This window comes from Priapulus caudatus, unplaced genomic scaffold (genome assembly GCF_000485595.1).
Source record: "Priapulus caudatus unplaced genomic scaffold, Priapulus_caudatus-5.0.1 Scaffold1095, whole genome shotgun sequence".
NCBI classification, from domain to species: Eukaryota; Metazoa; Priapulida; class Priapulimorpha; order Priapulimorphida; family Priapulidae; genus Priapulus; species Priapulus caudatus.
Window position 1 is genome coordinate 1 of NW_014578156.1, and position 14,340 is coordinate 14,340.

General features: G+C 42.7%; 1 protein-coding gene across 1 annotated transcript; it reads left to right on the forward strand.

Annotated features, from left to right (window-relative positions):
- Positions 1-2,700: 2,700 nt before the first annotated feature.
- On the forward strand, positions 2,701-12,335 carry LOC106815352 (the record flags this gene model as incomplete). The annotated part of the gene is made up of 4 exons (XM_014819801.1): positions 2,701-2,816; positions 6,159-6,296; positions 8,857-9,008; positions 10,585-12,335. Coding segments are annotated over 4 exons (1,388 nt in total), but the record flags the coding sequence as incomplete, so codon positions are not given.
- Between the last annotated feature and the right edge of the window lie 2,005 nt (positions 12,336-14,340).

The window sequence follows — 14,340 nt, forward strand, 5'->3', positions numbered from 1 at the left end:
AGAAACATTATGTCCCTTTACAGGAAGTGTGGAAAAAACTGCGTTTAAGCGACACTACTCGCCCGTTTCTGAAGCGGGATAACCCCCAGTATAAAAGGTCGAAAAATACTTTAGCCTGAGCTAAAGTTATTTCGCTCTAGGAGGTGGTTCAGGTCCGCTTCAGACCCGAGCTAACGTCAGTATAAAAAGTATCTCGACTTTAGCTCGCTCTAAATTCATTGACCATGACAATTACCCCGGTCTCGCACGCAACTCGGGTGGTCGAGAACGGCAGTATAAAACGACTTATCCCGAGCTAATTAAAGTTATCCCGCTTCAGAAGCGGGCTAAAGTCGTGCGCAGTATAAAACAACTTATCCCGAGCTAAAGTTATCCTGCTTCAGAAGCGGGCTAAAGTCGTGCGCAGTATAAAACAACTTATCCCGAGCTAAAGTTATCCTGCTTCAGAAGCGGGCTAAAGATGTGCGCAGTATAAAAGGGGTATCAGTCCATATAAAATATATATACATATTTTATATGTACACAATGTATATATATATATATATATAATGTACAATCTGACACAATATATGCTATTCCTAGTTCTGGAATACATCTTGTTCTTGTGTATAATTAATGTTAAAGTATTGCATATACCCAGCCTGTGCATATAAATTTAAATATTTATAGATAATTATTTTGACCTCCGCCAAGGAGGTTATGTTTTCGCCCCTGTTATAGTTTGTTTGTTTGTTTGTCTGTCAACAGGATATCTCAAAAAGTCATGGACGGATTTTGATGAAATTTTTTGGAGGGGTTGGTCTTGGGCCAAGAACCAATTATCGATTACATTTTGGTGGTGATCCAGATCCAGATCTGGATCCAGGATTGTTTTAAAGGATTTTTCATCATTGTTGGTAGTGTAGCGACTAGCCCGTGACTTTATGTCTACTGTATTCGCCTGGTGTGTCTAGGGGTTTAACTTTATGATGTGTCACCGCCGTGTTAAACCCGACAAAAAAAACGTTAAAGCTTCCAGCAAGCAAAACTCTATAACTACCAGAAACTCAAAATAAACCCAACACTTCCTAAAAACAAAATGAAAACTGAAAATTTCATCAAACTATATTGGGTGTACCAGCAAGATGGGGGACTGTTAAGCTGTGGCGGAGGTTTGCTAGATCTCCGATTGCTCTTGTTTATTTTAATAGGTTTGCACCATATACATTTGTAGATATATTCTGACCACATTTAAATGGCACCTGCTTCGTGTTACATTTATTTTACCAAATGTAATGTTCGATTCCAAAAGAATGCATAATTTGGATGCCCTAAGACCTCCATAGCAGCAGTATTACAAGTATGCTGTATACTTTTTAATTCTGCCTCCTTGTTCTGCCTCTCCTCAAATAAATTAACTTACAAATGTTTTACTAGTGCATACATCGTGTGATTACGATGCTTTTGCCTTTGAGATATTATCATGTGCTTGACTTCATTTAAACTATATTCTTTTATAATTCTATTATAATTTCTTTTATCGTATTATTCTTTTATAAATTCTATAGCTTTTGTTGCTCAAGAGTATTTGAGGATGTAATCGTATGAAGAATTTATTGAAAGAGAGCCAAGTAAATGCTAATAGGTACTAAAATGCACTGCCCCCCCCCCACTACCACATTAACATGTTGAACACCCTCTTTACACATTTCTTGGAACATTCTTGTGATGCACTTCCCTGATCAGGCATGTACTCGTGGATAAGTGCTAATCGCATACATGTAGTAATGGGGTAATTATAGGCATTGAATCTGCTTATAGCTGCAGTTGGTGTCAGTGTATACCGAGGTAGCTTGCACTATGACAGGAATGCCACCAAATCATTGAAATGTTTATTATTGAAGACAATAGATTTTATGTAAAACAAGACATTAAAAATTCCATTTCTTAATTGGTGTGAAGTGCTATGCAGGTAAATTCGTTCTAGAATTCTGTAATTGCGGACATCACACAGCAACTCACATATATATAGCATTTTTACAACATCTGTTCTCTAACTGCAGTACAGATGGACAATGTTCCATTAGAACCACTAAGTTCTATTCTTGTAACATGGGCAGGAGAGTACATTTTCTTCCGAGTCGAATATCAAATAGCACACTGCTTGACCTGCAATGCTGCCAGGGTTGATAGGCAAGGATATTTGGTTATCTAGGCCAAACCTTCAGGTTTCATGCATGCTTAATGCAGATACTCTTCAATGAATACTAAGGTGTTATGATCAGAAAGGTTTAACTATTGATTCTGATATCAATTTATTTCACTTCTATCATAAACAATATATGATATCAATAATGATTCTTATCCATTGTTCTACATCGTTTAGTGGCTTAATTGAAATACATTTAGAAATCTCTTTATGGTATAGCTGTACGTCTTATCTACCGTTATTTGATTGAAAATTATATTGTCTGTCAGGTCACCATCAGCTTTGTCATAAAAATTCACACATTTAACAATTCTATATTTGCACCTCTGGCCAGTTAGGCAGTAGGGCTAGTGCATGTAACTAGCATGCTCTCTGTTGCTGAGGCAGGTTCCTGTAGGAATTGTTAAACCTGTGGTGTTGGTCTTGGCCAGAAAGGTTCCTGCTAATGTAGATATCCATCGCAGAGACTGCCACCGAATATATTTAATTGTTTTGCATTCTTCTTCTTGCAGTTTGCCACAGTGGATGCGAACAAGTGGAGGCGATGGGGTGGGAGTCGCTACCAGATATACTTCTAGAGGATATCTTCGCCATGGTGAACATAAAGAGTCGTTACCGAGCCTCACTGGTAACTGGCATTGATTTTCTTTATTGTAGAATTTTAGCAAGCACATGCGCAAGTATATATATATACAATTGGATATTGCAGTTGTCTTAATTGTTAAAAATTAATTACCCAACTGATAGTAAGGTTAACCCTAACCCTAACCCTAACCCTATCCATCTGCAGCTAAAAAAAATGCAAATAGTGGAAAAAAAAAATGTATTTTTACTTTAACTCAATTACGACCAACAATTTTGTGGTCCCCCAAAGTCATAGTATCACTCTTAGCTACTTACTAGATACCCAGTCGTTGCACTGTTGATAAGTAGGGCAAGATCCACATTCTGTATTCAATTACATACAGTGTACATTCAAGAAATGATAAAGAAGCAAACCACTTTGAGCACTGAGCTGCCTTTGCCTCTTGTAGCAATGGAGACGCACGCATAACGTTATGTGCTATTGTCATACGGTCATACCACCCTGAGCCTCGTCCCTACCAGGGATAAAATTTCGTTTTTTTCACGGGAGCTTTTTTTCAAGTCTGTGGCAAAAAGAGCTCTCGTCAATAATTTTACTGGAGCTATTTTGAGCCTCACGAGAGCTATTATGAATTTTTTGTATATTTACATACATTCTGACACATCTACATGTATGCTCATGCAGTTCAATGACTCAATGTACTATCAACATATTCCTGACAGGCCTGCCTCCCTGAGTATATGAATAATACATATTGGAAAAAATCACTTTGTACATGTGTTTGTGTGTGTGTACAATGTACATGCATGTGTGGGTGTGTAGGCACTGGCCCACTGCAGTGATTTTTAGCTCCGCGTTGAAAACGGAGCTCATGCAATCGCTCGCGTGTGTGTGTTCGTGTGTGTGTGTAGCAACGATCGATAGCGCGTCGAGTTAGCGAGTGGCGAGCCAGCAGCAGCCACCAGTGAGCGGCGAATCGATAGCGCGTCGAGTCAGCGAGTGGCGAGCCAGCAGCAGCCACCAGTGAGCGGCGAATCGATAGCGCGTCGAGTCAGCGAGTGGCGAGTCAGCAGCAGCCACCAGTGAGCGGCGAGTCAGCAGCAGGCGAGTCAGTCAGCAGCCGCCACCAGCGAGCACATACATGTTACATGCTCGCGGAGCTATGCACTCTCCGTGAGTGCCCTCTGTCTAGTTTTGATAAGCAGTTCAAGTTTCAACAGGCTGGTTTCAAGTTTTCAACACTAGTACAAAAGGAGAAAATTTTTTTTGGTTTTTATAGATTATAGCTCATAATGAGACTCTACTAGTAGTCTAGTACATGTATAAAACTGTACAGTAAAAATTCGGACAAGTAAAAAAATTCCCCGCTTGTAATTTGTTTTGCGGGAGCGATTTCGGAGGTTTGAAGAGCGAATCGCGCATCGCTCCCGTGTATTATTTTCCTACCCTCTACATCCCCAGAGCACTGCCCTTGCACAAGTGTGTGTATTACCAACGTATTTTTAGAGGAGCCGTCTCGGTTTCTGTGCTATCGAGTTCTACGTGTGCTATTGTGATGCATCGCAGAATGCGTGGCCATGTCCAGAGCCTGTTATTAGTAGCAAACTCTCAGGTTACGCGTTTTCAGGGCAGCGAATCGTGGACCGTCTATTATTATTCCAGGGCATTATTCTAAAACAACATCTGGTATGCACAGAGGCAGTGTGAGGTTTGGTACAGACACTGATATGGTGGTGGAGATTGAGTTCGAAGAATAAAACGCATATGAAGGGCTGATGCATGGGAGACACCTGCGCACATAGAGAGGGTTTGGGAATGGATGGGATAATGCAAACTTGTGTGTCAAGTAGAACATCGTAGGGTAAAATACATTAATGTTTTGTTTTGTTTGGTTCTGCATGTAATGATGCATGTAATATGATGAGATGGACCATGAGTGCAATTTTTTAATGGAAATGCTGCATGAATTTTGAACAACGTATAAAATGATTGGATTAAAGGTTATATAGGCATATCCTGCAATACTAATGCTGAATTGAGAAGCGTGGCTGCTGAGTTTATTTCTGCATGTTCGGTTCAGCAACACGTGTGCAGTAAGCGTCTGTGAATATAACGCTGTTATTTCCATGGCTAGGTCCTTTGAGTCCATGTGCCGGCCCTAACAGCTGTCTGACTATAAAATTTGGTTGGCATATTGCCCTGTGCTAATAACGTTCGTGTGAAGGCTTGCCACTGAAGCCACGATGATATAGTGGCATCTCACAGAAAAACGCATTCGTAATTGAAAGAGAGGGATGCGTTCAAGTGGGAAGGGCAGAAAAGAAAATCATGGTTTGTGTTATGTTCGTGATCGATACCAGTCCCAGCTTACTCTGACATCCTGCTAGCCCTACAAGGTGTTGATTACTATAACAGGTAGATCTATTAAGCACTTTCAAACTGAACTTCAAGTTCAATTTATGAAAAGGTGAGACTAATGTTTGCATCTTTTAACGAATTGTCTTGCATGCACGTTTACCGTGTCATTGTATTGTCTCCTCAATAAGCAGTAAGCATATTGTGTAAGATTAGCAGATGATGTATGAATACATAATAGTTTATAGTGTGCACAGTTTTTTATGGTGTGTGATATGATTGCATGGGAGTTGGGAAGTCATTAAAGGGAATGTGACACATTGATGCACAGTGGAGGACTTGTTTTAAAAGATGCCGCTAATGGCTGGAAGGGTTCATTAGATAGACCTGAGTGATGGGTTGCGCGTGCGAGCACCAAGCTTATGGTCTCACTCTGTCATAAAGTGGAACATGATAATAAACGACTATGTTACGCAGGGAAGTGAGAGGGAGAAATTTCCAACGTTGAAGGCATGGTGGTCCAATGAGAGGGAGCAAAACCCAGCCCAAGTCATCGATTTCTTTGCCTGCAGGATATGCTGTCAAGATGGGATAAAGAGACACCGCACATTGTAGCTAGGGTTCTCATCACTTGATTAGTGTTGGACTCTGTCTCTTATCTTAATTTTCCTATCCCTGCATGTAATCTGTCTTTTTCTACTACGAATACGACCGTCTTCTGTTTTATTATTGTTATTTCTTCCTTTCCGACTATCGACACTGTGTACGTTAAAGTGTAACATTTTGTAGCCTTGACACTTTCCTCGCGTTATCAAACGTTAGTAGTGTTACTTCAACACCCTGCTATCGACACTTGAGTGCACTTCTAGATGAGAAATTGGGTAATGTCCTGGGTAAAAATGGGGTAAAATGTCCTGGGTATGAAATGGGGTAAAATGTCCTGGGTTATTAGACAAGCACATCGCGTTGCTCACTGTAATATTGTATGCACTAACCTATTGGTTTGGTTCTCTGTTGGTTTCTCATCAGGTGTGCAGGCACTGGTATCGAGCTTTCTATGCACCAAGAGCGTGGGACACGTTTGTGCTAGAGGATGACATGCTGTGCACAAGGAAATTCCTCATACACACGGGCTGGAACTACTTTATCAATCAGTACAAAGTCCAGGTAAAGACCCCTATCCCTTTACTCAGAGGTGAGGAGATAATATCTATACAATTGGTAACAACTTGTGTGAAAAGATCGAAGTGTAATCTTGTAAACCTGTGGTAATAAATGTGAATATTTGTGAAGATAATACTTGGTAACAGTTCACTAAATCTGAAATTAGCCCGTGAACCCCGGGGGGTCACTATATATGCCGGTATTACCCCATGTGCATTCTCACTAAAAATAATAGGCCCCCTAGTGCGAACTGCACATTGGAAAACCCTACCCCCTATTGCAGACACAATTGAAGAATACTACCCTCTATTGCATACACAATGAAAATATCCCACCCCCTATTGGATACACAATGAAAATATCCCACCCCCTATTGGATACACAATGAAAGAGTCCTACCCGGATCCCTACCCCCTATTGCGAGGTCTTGCAGACAAGTGGAAGGCAAAGAGTGGAGGGAATGAATGGGGCCCGTGAGGGGGGCCTACTGCGGGCGCGGTGCTTGACTTGAACGATCCCGAGGCCTTATTGCGGGATTAGCTTTGTAAAAGGGGGCCTATTTGTTCTCGCGCGGGCACCGTAGTAGTAAGTTTGAAAAACACCCCCCCTAACCCGAAAAATTTGGAACGCCACATGGGTAATACGTGGCATATTAGGTGACAGCCCCCCCCCCCCGCGGCAGTGAACTTGGTTCCTTGTTCTGTTCCTGGGGTTTAGTACAGAGACCTGCCTTGCAATGGATCAGCAACCATAAAATAATTAAATAATTATAGAGAGAGATTACTAGATCTGTATTTTCTGCCACACTATTAACTAACTGATTATTGCGATCAATAGTTCCCACCACTTGTTCTGTATATGAAGTCTCTTACAATGCTAACGCAGGATCCGTCTAGAAATACCTACGACAGAATAAGATAACTTCTGTGATGTCCACTAGCTGTAGTCAGTTAGCCTCGCACCTCTCAGCTATTGTGAGACTAGACTGGTTCCTTGTCTCTTTTGTCACTTTGTTTGAATAGAGATAAAATATGTGCTAATGTGTTTATTCGTTGAAGTGGACAACCAATGATGTCTGCCCGCTTCATTGTTTTTCTCACCCTTTAGACGAGCGGGCAAACTATGATGTCACACAAACCTTGGATTCTATTTATTTTTTTGGTAGAGACCTCAATAGCAATGTAGAATAGTTGCAGAGTGCAATGAACCGTTCTGTTGTTGAAATGTCAGGCAAATCACAAAACTATACGTTGGCCATTGCCTGCCTATTTTTCCATTTAGCTGTTTAGCTATTTAGCTATAGAGCTATTTAACTATAGAGCTATTTAGCTATTTTGCTATTTTTAGCTCATCTGACATAGTCAGATGCAGCTTGTAGAATCGCATGAGGCGTTCGTCCGTAGCGTCCGTCACAAGTTGGGCAGCAAATCTTAAAACCGCTTGACCGTACGTATCAAAGGTCAAAAGGTCAAGCAGGGTAAAAGAAGGGGAAACATTCCTTCCTTAACTTAAGGTATAAGGGAGGAAAGTGCAGAATGTGCGGCAAAATCTATAAGCAGCTCGACTAGGCTCGTGATACGTCGCTGTATTAGCATCCATGTGTAGGAAAGCCATCACTGTGCCGAAATCTGGATGTCACAGTACAAAGTCAATGGGACACAGGGCAAGATTTTAGACCGATTTTCTTGAGGAAATGGTACTAACGGAGAGATTGGAAAAAACTTTTTGTTTCAGCGGTGACGCTGCATTTATGGCTTTATTGAAAGGACCATGAAATGTACTTTCTGCTGACATGTGAAGAGTAAGTGTCGGATAACCTTTTGACCCTCAAGAGGAGGGTTAAACATGGATTTGTTTACTGTCTGTTAGAAAGAATGACTGCCGGGTTTGCTAGTAGAATCTATACATGCCTGGATGTATGAGGCTACAATGTCACAGTGAAATTTCCAAAGCTAAATTTGGTTGGAGAAGGTTTATGCTCCTTAAATCGTATAATTTCTATGGCATTCTGTACTGTCAGTGTGTTACATGTAACGTATCACAGTGGCTACTGCCAGTGCATGTGGTGGTGATATTACTGTGTAGTTTTTGCCTGCGTTAATTAGTTACAGGTGGCAGCTCTCTATGCTGTATGCCTGTAGGCTTGCGTAGGTAAATGGATGAGTGCTTACCTATTCGGTCTTGCAAATAGTTGTTGCTACTACGTACGATGGGAGCTTCCATCTTTAATCTTAAGACACTTAAACGTACGCGCCTTCTCGTGGCAACTTTCATAACGATTCCAACGAACATTCCTTTGAGAAGGTTCCTGATACCATCCCTGTGCCTTCCACTGTTTCGGCGTGTATTTGGGACTAACAGGGTTTACTAGAATCCCACCACTCCACCACAGAGTCACCGCAGTAGACGTTAGATGAGCGCTGTCGCTCCGCGGCACTTGTTGCTTTAGCTGTTTAGCTGTTTTGCTATGTAGCGAAGACACGGGCAACAAGTTAAGCGTTAGGCGGGCACAACGCGCCTAATCCGATGCAATACTGCAGCAACTGCTGTCCGCTTTCTCTAGATGCTGCTAAATCGGATCGCTCACAACTGGAAGCGCCTCGTCATCCAGCCGATGAACAGTTTCTACAACATGTACGAGTTTGTCAGCATCACGTCGGGATGGATCGGCGCGTGCAACGAACGCGGCATCGAGAATCCCCTGCCGCAGCTACGGTATGCAGTCTCAGTGGTAGAAATGAACTTGTGAACAATGGAGTCCAACGGACTCCTCGCCTTCAAAAAAAGGGAGTCCGCAGCAAAATGAGGGAGTCCGCAGCAAAATAAGGGAGTCCGCAGTCTGAATTAGGTTCAAAATTAAAGATATTAACAATAACGCATGTGCTTATTTGGAAGAGGCATACATGTGGTTACTCGTCTGCCAAATTTTCTTGGACATTTGCTGAAAAAATGCCGTGCTCTGGAACAAACTAGTTACTGTTAGTATAGCAAAATTTTCAGGGAGTCACACGGACTCCTGCATATGTCAAATCGGGGAGTTCGGCAGTAAATTAGGAAGTATTTGACTCCGGACTCGCGCGAATTTCGCACCCTAGCTGAGTCTTCATGAAAAACTTTTTGAGCAACTTGCTCTTCGGGCAAGTGTTCTGTGAAATGTACATGCCCCAATGACATTCTAGTTGGCAATATATATCGCAGGAAGGTATGCAGTCTTCACGAAAAACCTTTTGAGCCAAGGGCAAGTATTCTGTAAAATGTACATGCCCGAATGACATTCTATATTTTGCATTCTATTCATAGATTTTGCAGCAATATTTTTGGAATATCAAGTAAGGAAGGGTACAGCAGACAACGTCTAGATGCCATTCGTTTCCGGTGTTAACATTTCGTAATTTTAAGTTACAAACCTTTAGTTAATGGCCAGTTGTATTATAGTTTATGCGTTTTTAAAGCAGGAGCCTGTCGGGTAAGTGAGCTTGCAATGCTTACATGCACGCAGAGATTTGCATTTTTGGTGTGTACATGGACCTATGTACCTAGAGGTTCCTATGCAACCTCTATGTCAACACGGAATTTCCATTTTTTCTTTACTTTGAAACGGAATTCATGATTTCCCCAAACGGAAAAGGCAATTTTTTGAAACGGAAAATCACTGTCCCTATATTAAGTCGTGGCCAGAGTGCAGGACGTCACTGCAGGAGAAAGTTAGATGGCGTGAAGCGATCACCTTGCTCACACCGCATGCATCAGGGGGAATCTGACGCTGTTTTATGTTGTATCGTAATCGCAGCGGGCGACTGATTCATATTTCAAGCACTTGTCTTAAAGCCTTAGTTCAACCCTAAGGTCACTGACTGGTTCGTCGTTATAGGGTCTTCATGTTTTGTACAAGTGTTAAGTCACTGATTCTTACTTCGTTACAGGGTCTTCAAGTTTTGCTTCTAGTGTAAGGTCACAGTTTCGTTTCAAGTGTAAAGTCACTGAATCATACTTCGCTACAGGGTCTTCAAGTTTCGCTTTAAGTGTAAGGTTACAGTTTCACTTCAAGTGTAAAGTCACTGACTCATACTTCGTTGCAGGGTCTTCAAGTTACAATTGAAGTGTAACGTCACAGTTTTGCTTCAAGTGTAAGATCACTGATTCCTACTTTGTTACAGGGTCTTCAAGTTTCGCTTCAAGTATAAGGTCACAGTTTTGCTTCTAGTGTAAAGTCAATGATTTGTACTTTGTTACAGGTTCTTTAAGTTTTGCTTCAAGTATAAGGTCACTGACTCATACTTCATTATTGCAGGGTCTTCAAGTTTCGCTTCAACTGCTGCGACACGAGTATCTTGGGCGGTCATAGCACGCTCGGCACGGGCGGAAAATTCCTCGAGGAGCTGTGCTTCCTGCTTCGCCGCTTCGTCGGTCTTCAAGAACTCGAACTGCAGCATCTGCTGCTGGAAAAACGCGATGCCAGCACGCTGCTCGACGACACACTCGCGAACAGTGGCGACACCTTGCGGACGCTGCGCGTCATCGACTGCGCGAAGGTGCCGCACCCGTTCCTGCACGTCGGCCTCTTCTTCAACCTGCGCAAGCTGATCATCTCGCCGAACCACGTCGACGAGGACGTCGTGCACCTGCTGGGGTTCACGCGCGTGCGTCTCGTCGTGCTCTACCAGGACGCGTACACGTGCCAATGCCCGCCGGTCGCCTGGGACGCCTGGAAGAGTCTGAGCCGGCAGGCGCCGCGTCTGCGCATCGAGATGACACTGGTCGGGCGGAGTCGCACGGAGATGGTGCTGCAGCCGCGCGCGGCCGTGCGCACGATCCTGTACGCGAGTCGCTACTCCGTGCTGCGCATCGACACGCTCATGTTTATCGTCGAGAACTACGCGCGCACGCTGGAGGTGTTCGGACACCAGCTGCTGCCACGCGTCCACCGGCCGAAGTCGTTCCACGACCGCGCCGACTCGGGTCTCGTGCTGCTGGCGCGCACGTGCACGCGGCTGCACACGCTCATCGTACGCGAGCGCGTTTCCACGGCAACGCTGCTGCTCATCGCCTCTTACGGCGAGAGTCTCGAGCATTTCCTCGTGCGTCGCAACGCGGTGATCCTGCGCAGTGATTGGCCGCCGAACCCGATGTGGACGGACGATTACTACGCGTGGTTGAAGGAGTCTTCGCGGTCGTACGATGCCGTCGAGCGGGAGGTGTCGGTGAAGCTCAGAAGGCCATGGAAGATGATGACCGACGATGAGTTCAAATGGATTAACTTGATAAATGCTTGAGCTATTTAGTGGGACGGGGGCGAAAGCAGGCAGACTTTGTGTTCTAGCGCTCATTAGTACAGGTGCTAAGTGCATCTGTCAGATTGTGCTTCACGCTCACACCAGTTTGGGCTTCATCCTACGAAATGTCATGCAGAAAACGAGGTGCGATCAGTGAGGTTTGCCAATATAGTCAGATACTGGTAGCTCTTGCAGCCTACTAATGTATAGTATCATGTATTTTTGTTTGTGTGGGAAATGGGGCCTACACTCTCAATAATGCTGACTTTCATTGGTCTTCCTGAGGTGCACAGTGTACTCTTTTGTATGACGTTTTATGTTTCTATGTTTGTGGAAAATACACGTGCAGTTTCTCCGTTTGCAATGACACTAGGGGAGTTCACAAGCTATTACGTAAACAAACGCAAGTTATACAAGTTAATCTCCATTGCTGAACATATTGTTGACTGTGTATTGCGTACCTGCGTGCCTTAAATGATTGATGGAAAGATTAGAGGTATATTTGTTTTGTGGTAGTGTAAGTAAAGCGGAAGAATATGTTTGCTGTGATCTCGACATATGAAGGTATAGACAACAACCGATTTAATTATCGTAAAGTGTTCTTACCATTGTCATCCTATTATAACTTTGTTTTATACTATCAAATGAGATTTGTGTGTCTAGTCATTATCTGGTCATTTTATATCTAGTCAAGAATTGTAGAGCTTACGATATTATGTCTTGTTGTTATGTTGTTATTAAATATATGCTTTGTACAAGCTTGAAATAATTCACTGTAAGCAATGCTTTTCATTCATGATTACGAATTGTCAGGTATGCAGGAGTGGTAATGACTGTATATATATATATATATATATAGTATCATGTAACGTTTTTCGCGCCACGTCACGGCAGGACGCTCCACGGTTGTCGACACTGGATGGTACGAGTCCAACACAAGAACAAACAAACAACTCAAAAGTAAAAGTGTTCACGCCGGGAATAGGGAGTAGGCTTTTATTCTGCCCTGGTTGAATAAAAAGGATCAAAAAGACCAGGATGAACATAAAAACGGTGCAATACTCTGCAGCGTAACGCCGGAGTATAATAACAGCATGCCCAACTAGCACTAGCCTTACAGGAGATTCTCTGTAGGAGCATGCAATTCCCATCTTGGGCGAGGGCAAGGGCCAAAAAGTTAGGTATTTGTACCCTACAGCCAACGACTAGGCACTCTCTAATTATACAGGTCTACTGACAAAAATTTATTAGAGAACTCTATGCTGAGATACCCCCTAACCATATTAAATGCATATTCATCACAAAATATAACTCATTTGGCGAGATATTGCACATGCGCTAACACACTAACGTATCCAGATTGTGTACTGTCTGGTATATGCAGCGGGGACCTTACATGCAAGATCTTCCTCCTATTTCTCAAGTGATGTCTACTGATGGAATGTTATCATATAAATCTATGCGAGGATAATTCTTTTTCATTTTAAATGTATAATCTTTGCAAAATATTCTTCTTCTCGGGAGGTATTATGCATGCGCGCGCACCGTTTCACGCGTGCAGTACCATCTGATCCAAACTTCATAAGATAGCTTGCTGGGGGAGAGAGGGGCTGGGGAACTGAGCAAGGGTGGCAGAGAAAATAGTTGGGGGCGGTAGTAGAAGAAGAAGGCTGAGCGAGGGACAGGGGAGGCAAGGGGAAGGATGCGTGGGCAAAATGTAGGTATTTTGTACCCTACAGGCTAGGGCGCTCTCCTAATTATATACTCAGGTCTACTGATAAAAGCTTATTAGAAAAATCTATGCTGGGATACCCCCTAACCATATTAAATGCATATTCATCACAAAATATAACTCCTTTGGTGAGATATTGCGCATTCGCTAACACACTAACGTAGCTAAATTGTGTACAGGCTGGTATATATGCAGCGGGGACCTTACATGCAAGGTCTTTCTCCTATTTCTTAAGTGACGTCTGATACTGATAGAATGTTATCATGTAAATCTATGCTATGATAACTCCTCTTCATTTTAAATGCATAATCTTTGCAAAATATTATTCTTCTCGGGAGATACTGCGCATGCGCGCGCACAGTGTCAGGCGTGTAGTACCGTCGGAATAAAACTTTATAATATAGCTTGCTGAGGGAGAGAGTGGGTGGGAGACTGAGGAAACGCGGCAGAGAAGATAGTTGGGGGCGGTAGAAGAAGAAGGAGGTTGAGCGAGGGAGAGGGGAGGCAAGGGGAAGGATGCGTGGGCAAAAAGTAGGTATTTTGTATCCTATAGGATAGGGCGCTCTCCTAATTATAAACACAGGTCTACTGATAACTATTTATTAGAGAAATATATGATGGGATACCCCCTAACCATATTAAATGCATAGTCATTGCAATATATACCTCCTTTGGTGAGATATTGCGCATGTACTAACACATTAACGTAGCGAGATTATGTACAGGCTGATATATGCAGCGCGGACCTTACATGCAAGGTCTTTCTCTTATTTTTTAAGTGATGTCTACTGATGGAATTTTATCATATAAATCTATGCGAGGATAATTCTTTTTCATTTTAAATGTATAATCTTTGCAAAATATTCTTCTTCTCGGGAGGTACTACACGCCTGACACTGTGCGCGCGCATGCGCAGTATCTCCCGAGAAGAATAATATTTTGCAAAGATTATGCTTTTAAAATCAAGAGGAGTTATCATAGCATAGATTTATATGATAACATTCTATCAGTAGAAGTCAGTCACGTCACTTAAGAAATAGGA